Source organism: Nematolebias whitei, chromosome 13, assembly GCF_014905685.2.
Source record: "Nematolebias whitei isolate Nwh7 chromosome 13, NemWhi1, whole genome shotgun sequence".
NCBI lineage: Eukaryota > Metazoa > Chordata > Actinopteri > Cyprinodontiformes > Rivulidae > Nematolebias > Nematolebias whitei.
Window position 1 is genome coordinate 44,774,205 of NC_056510.1, and position 9,767 is coordinate 44,783,971.

The 9,767-nt window shown below is 48.0% G+C and overlaps 1 protein-coding gene across 1 annotated transcript in view; it reads right to left on the reverse strand.

The window, feature by feature from the left end:
• The window catches only part of cryl1 (crystallin, lambda 1), a 143,717-nt gene that overhangs the window by 127,759 nt on the left and 6,191 nt on the right, over positions 1-9,767 (reverse strand). Inside the window, exon 3 of the mRNA XM_037686664.1 lies at positions 3,030-3,156. Within this exon, the coding sequence (XP_037542592.1) occupies positions 3,030-3,156 (127 nt within the window). The remainder of the gene's footprint in view (positions 1-3,029; positions 3,157-9,767) is intronic.

Sequence of the window (9,767 nt, forward strand, 5' to 3'; positions counted from 1 at the left end):
CCCACCTCCATGTTTTCCCGTGGGTGTCGAGGACGACAGCCCACCTCGACGCCTGCCTGTGGGTGACGAGGACGACAGCCCACCTCCACGCCCGCCCGTGGGTGTCGAGGACGACAGCCCACCTCCACGCCGGCCCGTGGGTGTCGAGGACGACAGCCCACCTCCACACCCGCCCGTAGGTGTTGAGGATGACAGCCCACCTCCACGCCTGCCTGTGGGCATCGGGATCGACAGCCCACCTCCACGCCTTGTGGGTGTTGGGAATGACAGCCCACCACTATGTCTTGCAGTGGGTGTCGAGAACAACAGCCCACCACTACGCCTCACAGTGTGTGTCAGGTACAACAGCCCACCACTACCATATGCCACCACACCTCTGGAGAGTTTCAGCATGTTACTCGAGAAAGCTGCAGCTACCCAGGCTTCCACGACTGCTGCAGCTCTGATCCCCAAGCTTGATGCAGCTCTGACCCCCACGCTTGCTGTAGCTCTGACCCCCACGCTTGCTGCAGCTCTAACTGCATTGCTTGCTGCAGCTCTGACCCCATCGCCTGCTGCAACTCTAACCACATGCCTGCTACAGCTCTGACCATCACACCTGCTGCAGATCTGACCCCCACACCTGCTGCAGATCTGACTCCCACGCCTGCTACAGATCTGACCCCCACGCCTGCTGCAGATCTGACTCCCATGCCTGCTACAGATCTGACCCCCACGCCTGCTGCATCGCCTGCTGCAGATCTGACACCATCGCCTGCAGCAGATCTGACCCTTTCACCGTGTGCTGGATGGTCACCTGGCCGTCCACCCGAGATGTTGCCACATGCCAAACGACCTCCTGGCTACCCACCTGAGCCATGAAACAGCCCTAGACTGCCCTTATGGCCATCAACCTGTTTTCTTGCCCTCCTCCAGATCCCCTCTATCCACCCAGTTCTTTTTAGTTTTCCTGGTGGTCCGTCAGGATGCCAGACCTTAAAGGGGGAGGTATGTCATGATCAGCAGTCTCTGCTTGCCCCCCCATCTGCTCACGTCTCTGCCCCTTCATGCTATAATCACGTCCTCTGTTCCTTGCCTCGCTCATAGCCCCTCATGTCACGTTCCTCTGCTCCTCTTTGTCATGTTCTGTTTCCTTGCTCCTGTCATTCAGTCACGCCGCCCTCTGCACATTCAGCCCACAGACCTGATTCATTGCACCTGTTCTGCTCCCTATTTAAGCCTCATGCTCTCACTCACTTGTTGCCAGATTTTTTAAAATGCCATTGTCCCTGATTTTGAAGCCATCACAGTTCCTGTTTCAAACCAAAGCCTTGTATCCTTGCCTTGCCTTGACCCCTCACCTTTACCACGGTTTCCTCGTCTTGCCTGTCCCTCTTCAGATTTGGATTCTTCGCTCTGACCATGGTATTGAACCTGCCTTCCTCCTTCTACTATGACTTCACCTCACGGATCACGTTTTGGCTTTGGCTTCTGCTCTCAGCTTTCCTGTGCATGACCCCTGCTATATTTCTCAGACTCTGGATTGCCCCCCCCCCCCCTTTCAGAACACAAACAGCTTCAGCCTGCTCCGCTGCTGCAGCTCACTCTGCATGAGTGATGTCACAGGCACCAGCACAACAGTATTTGCCACATTACAGACTCAGAAGGTTAGCGACTTTTACAGTAATCCAGATAACCTCCTGGTCCTCGTCAAAGTCACTAAGCTCTCCTTCTTTAAGATTGGACTCCCACCTGGACCCTGACTCCTCCATCCAGCAACCAGCAGATAATAATAAAAACTGTTATTGTTTTTGCACTCCTGTGTCTGGCTTATACTGAATCGAAAACCCGTTCATGACACATGCAGGCAGATGGAGGATCTTGTTAGCAGCATTAGCAGGTCTAGTTAGCAGGTCCCATCAGCAGCTTGATGGTAATGATGACCAGAGCAGCTGCTCTCCCAGACTGCCCTCCAGAACCAGGTCAAGCAGACGGAGAACATCCAAGGTTTCCCCGTGGAATCGAACGGGTCCGTAGAGTTCGGTCCATGCAGGCAGATGGAGGATCCTGGAGACAGCCGCCATGACAGGTCTGAGCCCGAGGCTGGAAGAACTGAACCACAATGGCAGGATGGCATGATAGCAAGGCAGCGACACAGAAAACTCCACAAGTGTGTCGTGGTCATACCCATACTGTGGATGTGCAGTGTAGGCACAAAAAAAAAAGTTAAAACAAAAGCAACAGGAAGATAAAAAGATTGATCGAAATGTAGGCTCTGGTAGCTGCAGCTAATTACAGAGATCAGTGTCTAAATCTGTACCTACGATTAAAAAGTATATTTTCAGAATTCATGCAAAAAGAGCAGAGCCATATCAACAGCAATAGTAAATAACGATTATGTCAGCTTCATAGGCTACTTTTTATGGCTGTATTATTTCAGTTCTGGTTGGATCACATTTGAATCAAGGTTAAAAAAAAAAGATCAAATCGGCTGACTTGTGAAAGGAAACATGTTGATGTTTTCCCTTTTCTCTATCATTGATCTATCCATACAGCTGTAGTGCACATACATTCTAATATATTATAATATTACCTACACTTTATTATTATTTTTAGACTTTTTTTTCTTTTTACATAGTCAGCCCTTACCTCGGGGTTATTTAGTCAAAACGACTTGTGCAGACATTTGAGTGTTCTGGTAATGGCTGCAGTTGCTGTAGTGAATCACAATGTCACATGACCAGTGTTTGTAAATAATAAAGAGTGGCTTTTCTAAATAAATATGAAACCGTGCTACTTTTAATTTGTTGCACTGCCCTCAAGTACAATTTATGTACTGTAATTAACAATGTAATCAACTGAGAAAAGCCACCGTTGCCTGTGATTTACTCAAAATAAGTCACGCAAAAATTATGCAAATAAAATATAGAAATGAGAACCATCTAGTCTCCAAGTTCCATGATAATAAGTTCCACTGCAGAGCTGTATGTCCTGTTTCAAACGGACACAATGATGTGTGTTTTTGTGTCGTTGGTGGTTTTCTGTTATACCTGGACAAAAAAGGCTCCCTCCAGTGCCTGAGCCAAGTCCTCATAACTGCTGAGCAGAGCAAGCTGCTGCGCGGTGCTCAGCTGCCCTCTCAGCATGTGGTTCTTCTCCAGCTCCTCCAATTGCTTCCTGAGTCAGCACACAGCAGGAGATACTGTCAGCACACTCACACATTCAACACACAACAGAAATGCACACAACAAAGTTTCTATGTGTTACAAAATATATTTCAAAAGCTTTTTGTAAAATAAGTGAACATGAACTGTTTGACAGAACGATTTAAATCAGTGTTTCTCCAACTTTTCCACATCTGAGCCACAAATTGATTGATTAGAGAAAGATTGCTAATAAATGGTAAATGGACTATATTATATTGCACCTATCCCTTTCTATCTTATCAAGACACTCAAAGCGCTTTACAACACAATCTGTGTCCTCATTTACCCATTCATACAGCACTTTACTAGATCTATACGAAGATTAATCAGTGCTTTATCAAATTCATGCATCTGAGGCAATGAGGGGTTCACTGTCTTGTCCAGGGACACTTCGGCATGTGACTGCTGGTGGAATTGAACCCCCAGCTTTTGTATTGGAGGACAACTGCTCTAACCACTCAGCCACAGCCGCCACATGTACAGGTACTTCTCAAAAAACTAGCATATTGTGATAAAGGTCATTATTTTCCATAATGTAATGATAAAAATGAAACTTTCATATATTTCAGATTCATTGCACACCAACTGAAATATTTCAGGTCTTTAATTGTTTTAATACTGATGATTATGACATACAGCTCATGAAAACCCAAAATGCCTGTCCCAAAAAATTAGCATATTTCATCCCACCAATGAAAGACAAGTGTTTTTAATACAAAAAACGCCAACCTTCAAATAATCATGTTCAGTTATGCACTCAATACTTGGTCGGGAATCCTTTTGCATGAATGACTGCTTCAATGCGGCGTGGCATGGAGGCAATCAGCCTGTGGCACTGCTGAGGTGTTCTGGAGGCCCAGGATGCTTCGATAGCGGCCTTAAGCTCATCCAGAGTGTTGGGTCTTGCGTCTCTCAACTTTCTCTTCACAATATCCCACAGGTTCTCTATGGGGTTCAGGTCAGGAGAGTTGGGAGGCCAATTGAGCACAGTAATACCATGGTCAGTAAACCATTTACCAGTGGTTTTGGCACTGTGAGCAGGTGCCAGGTCGTGCTGAAAAATGAATTCTTCATCTCCATAAAGCTTTTCAGCAGATGGAAGCATGAAGTGCTCCAACATCTCCTGATAGCTAGCTGCATTGACCCTGCCCTTGATAAAACACAGTGGACAAACACCAGCAGCTGACATGGCACCCAGACCATCACTGACTGTGGGTGCTTCACACTGGACTTCTGGCATTTTGGCATTTCCTTCTCCCCAGTCTTCCTCCAGACTCTGGCACCTTGATTTCCGAACGACATGCAAAATTTGCTTTCATCCGAAAAAAGTACTTTGGACCACTGAGCAACAGTCCAGTGCTGCTTCTCTGTAGCCCAGGTCAGGCGCTTCTGCTGCTGTTTCTGGTTCAAAAGTGGCTTGACCTGGGGAATGCGGCACCTGTAGCCCATTTCCTGCACACGCCTGTGCACGGTGGCTCTGGATGTTTCTACTCCAGACTCAGTCCACTGCTTCCGCAGGTCCCCCAAGGTCTGGAATCGGCCCTTCTCCACAATCCTCCTCAGGGTCCGGTCACCTCTTCTCGTTGTGCAGCGTTTTCTGCCACACTTTTCCCTTCCCACAGACTTCCCACTGAGGTGCCTTGATACAGCACTCTGGGAACAGCCTATTCGTTCAGCAATTTCTTTCTGTGTCTTACCCTCTTGCTTGAGGGTGTCAATGATGGCCTTCTGGAGAGCAGTCAGGTCGGCAGTCTTACCCATGATTGTGGTTTTGAGTAATGAACAAGGCTAGGAGTTTTTAAAAGCCTCAGGAATCTTTTGCAGGTGTTTAGCGTTACGTCGTTGATTCAGATGGTTAGGTGAATAGCTTGTTTAGAGAACCTTTTCATGATATGCTAATTTTTTGGGACAGGCATTTTGGGTTTTCATGAGCTGTATGCCATAATCATCAGTATTAAAACAATTAAAGACCTGAAATATTTCAGTTGGTGTGCAATGAATCTGAAATATATGAAAGTTTCATTTTTATCATTACATTATGGAAAATAATGACCTTTATCACAATATGCTAATTTTTTTCGAAGGACCTGTATACATAATAAGTCAATAATAACACAGAGAGCCCTTTGCTAATTTACAACTACTGTTTTCTTATTAGGCAGCACAGTGGCACAACTGGTAGAGCAGTTGCCTCTCAGCAAGCAGGTCATGCCAGCCTTTGCTCCTTCTTCTTTCCTTTTTAATGGCACTATACAACAACACACATCAACAGCACATCTAGGGGCGGGGGTGTATGTGTCGGGGTCTTATTTTTTTATTGTTTATTTTATTTTATTTTTTTTCCCTCCCCCCCTAGTTCCCTGACTGCCATTCCGGGGGTGGGGTCCGGGAGAAGGGCAGGCCGTCGGGTGTTGACCAGGACTATGTGGGGGTTCGGGGTCTGGGGGGTTGCCGTGGGCGGTGCTGGCGCTGTGCTCTCCCTGGGGTTGTTTGGACCCCCTGAGCTTGGCTCTTGGGTGCCATGGTTGGCCCGCTGGCCGGGGTGGCTGCCGGGGCCTGGTGGGCAGGTGGCTGGGGGCGCGTGCTTGGTTGTTGGCGGTTTGTGGGGGTGGTCGGTGGCGTGTCCTCTTCATGGTGGGGGGTGTCCTGTCGGCTGGGCATGGCCTGGGCCGGGTCTGGGGTATTGGCTCTTCTCTGCTCGAGAATGAATGGGTTTACCTCCTGGGTTTGGGCATGGGCTGCCCCCTGTAGAGGGCGGGTACATGTCTTGGACCTGGGGGGTATAGAGTGCATATCGGGAATAAGAATGAAATGTATCGTTATTGTATGTCTTTGAGTGAGTGAATGTGAGAATGAGGTTGGGATTGTGTGATTGTGTCTGTGTATGAATGGGAATTTGTTAGGCCGAGACTCGGACTGCCCCCTCTTTGATACAACTGGGGGTGCTTGGCATCGCGCGGCCCCCTGGTGGGGTGTGCTCTTGCCTGCCGGCGCGCTTGGGGCCCTTGGTGTGTGTGGGCGCTTGGGCGTGTGTCGGCTCGGCCTGGTGTCTGCCTGGTGGGGCTCGGGTCCTCTGGCCCTGTCGGGCCTTGGCCTGGGTGGTGTGAGTCCTCGGTGCTCGGGCCTCGGTGCCCGGGCCTGGACCTACATCGGTGCGGCGGGTTCCGACGGAGGCCTATGAGTTTGTCGCTGTTGGCCCCGGGGAGTCACTGTATGTGGTCGCTGGTGGGGATCTTCCGGTTCTCCCCTGTGGTCCGTTCTGGGGGGTGGGTGAATGGTTCGTCCTGTGTGGGTGGCCCTGGGGGCTTCGCGGTCGGGGTCCCTCCTGGGGTCTTGGGCTCTGGTCCCCCCTTTTTCGTCTGCCTCTGGTCTTGGGGGTCGGGTCTCTGCTGCTTCACAGTTACCATTAAATGTTCTATTAGAGAAGCCTTATACACTTATGCATGCTCACAACCACACACAAATAGAAGCAGGGATGCTTATGTAGGCTTTATATGTAGATATGTATATGAATGTATATTCATGTGTATGTATGTACTGTATGTATATAGGCGTAGGTATGAGTATATATATATACATATTTATGGAAACTTACTGCAAAGCCATGAATATTTTAAGTTCTTTATACATATGTATTTTGTTGCTGTGTTTTGTCATGTTCTTTGCAGGTGAACAGACAGTGGCCGGGTGTTTTGCCGTGTGCTCTCTTTGTGTATATTTCTTATATTTTGGAGTCTTACTTTGTCTTTTCTTTCTTTCTATCCTATTAAAAAAAAAAAAAAAACCTACACTAGATAATCACTAGAATAAATATTTCATAATAATGGCGTGGAGAGGATGGCTGTAAGGGGAGAAGGGAGGCCATCTAGAAAAAATAATAATAATAATAATAATGATAACACAGAGAGCCCTTTGCTAATTTACAACTACTGTTTTCTTATTAGGCAGCACAGTGGCACAACTGGTAGAGAAGTTGCCTCTCAGCAAGCAGGTCCCTGTCTCAAATCCCGGCCCGGGGGGCTTTTTTTGGGGGGTGGGGGGGTGGTGGCACAGAGGTTAGAGAAGGTGGGTCTGTGATCGGAAGATCGCCGGGTTTTTATGAGTGTAGTTTGCATGTTCTCTCTGTGCATGCGTGGGTCGGTTTTCTCCAGGTGCTCCAGTTTCCTCCCACAGACCAAAAACATGCATGTTAGACTGATTGGTAACTCTAAATTGTCTCTAGGTGAGAGTGAGAATGGTTGTTTGTCTCGTTTGTCTCTATGTGTCCCTGTGATGGACTGGAGACCTGTCCAGGGTGTACCCCGCCCCTCGTACAGTGATTGCTGGACATGGGCACAGGCAACCCCCGTAACCCAAAATGGAAGAAGCGGGTAAAGAAAATGGATGGATGGATGGATGGATGGATGTTTTCTTGTTAGCTTGTCACAAATAAGGCAATAAATATACTTTTAGCAATCACTTTTACTGTAATAACCCTTAGTGTGATCCTGATGAGAATTAGGACATGGCAGGATTTAAAGTATTTTGAATAAATCTAGATATCAACACACAGTGCTTCTCTATTTCACAAAATACAACTTTTTTTTTTTTACAAATACAGGCGTAAGATTAGGAGCAGAGCTTGATTAAGAAACCATAAACAGGATGATACTTGCAGGTCAAAATGTTCACAACATAAATGTTCATTTCATTAAAAAAAAGACTGAATCCTTTGGTAAGGCATTGAGACTGCTGAAGCTTTAACAGAGTTCAGTCTTAAACTGTTTGGGATTTTCTTAGTGTTAATAATAAACAAATCTAAACTATTTTAAAAGCCTCTTTCCACTGAACTTCCACCAGAAAGCCTTTGCTGTTAATCAGTAACATCAAACTTGCGCTGCCTGGGCTGTGCGGTTGGTTTTAGACCTGAACATGAGTTTTCACAGGAAGTAGAAGCTGCTGATCATTCACGTTTTGTTTTAAATGTTCTCTATGTGGGCAGACCAGAAAAACAAAATCTGTTAGCAAAATATCTCATAAACCACTGGAGGTATTTAATACAATTCTCAGAAAGTAATCATTGGATGTACAACTGATAAACTTTTGGAGACAACCCAAACCTGTTGGTATATGGAGAGGTGGTTGAACCCAAGTGCATACAGGACTCAGAGAACTCCAAGGGCGAAATAATAAAATGGTTTATTAAACAACAACAAAAAAAGAGCTGACGTGGCAGCACAACATGATAACTGGAAGACTTGGAGGGAGGGACACTGGAACCAGGAGCCAAACCAGACAATGACCAGCTGACAAGGAACAGGAGATGCAGACTTAAATACACATACTAACAAAGGGTAAACAACACAAACACGTGAGAAGAACAGGTGGAAGGCAACATGAGGGAAACAAGACATGAGAACAGGAGCAAGCCACACAAGGGAGACACACCGGGGGACACAATCCTCACAGTATCCCTCACCCCCAAGGATGTCCCTAAACAGCACAAGACCTTGCCCACACAGCTTGGGTGGGAGGAAGGGGGGACCGAAAGGATGGAGGGCACCAAGGGAAACACGAGGAGAAAAAAATAAATAAAATAAACCTTCCATCCATTATCTTTTACCCGCTTCTTCCATTTTGGGTTACGGGGGTCGCCGGTGCCCATTTCCAGCAATCACTGTGCGAGGAGCGGGGTACACCCTGGACGGGTCGCAAGTCCATCACAGGGACACAAACGAGACAAACAACCATTCACTCTCTCACTCACCTAAGGACAATTTAGAGTTACCAATCAGCCTAACATGCATGTTTTTGGTCTGTGGGAGGAAACCGGAGTACCCGGAGAAAACCCACGCAGCACGAAGAAAACATGCAAACTCCACCCAGAAAGACCCCTGGACCAGGATTTGAACCAGGGACCTGCTCGCTGAGAGGCAGCAGCTCTACCAGTTACGCCACCATGCTGCCTCCTGGGAACAAGACACAGAGAAAACCAACAAGGGGTAACACAAAAAAGTTCAAGTGGACAGCCAGACGACCATCTAACACGGAGTCAAAAGTCCAGTAAAGCGGCCGAGAAACCATCCAGCAAGTGGCAGGAGCTCCTGCGAGCAGCCAGGAGACCAACTGTCTCTGGGGGGCGGAACGGAGACTGTCCATCACTGAGGAGGAGGTCAGGCGGGCAGCTGAGAGATCGCCAGACCGCCTATCATGGGACAGGAGATTTGGCGGGCGGCCAGGAGGCCGACCGTCTTTAGGGAGAAGCTCTGGTGGATAGCCCAGAGATCGTCCATCACAGGGGAGGAGTTCTGCCACAGGCAAAGGGACCAGGAGGACTGCAGCAGATGATGGAACCAGTTGATCTAAAGTGGAAGATTGGACCAGCTGATCTGCAGCAGGCGATGGGACCATGAAAATTGCAGCTGGCATAGAAACCATGGAGACTGCAGCTGGCGTAAAGACCATGGAGGCTGAAGCTGGGGTAGAGACCTCGGTGGCTGCAGGTGTAGGGACCTCGGTGGCTGCAGCAGGCATAGGGACCTCAGTGGCTGCAACAGGCGTAGGGACCTCGGTAGCTGCAGCTGGTGTAGGGACCTCGGTGGC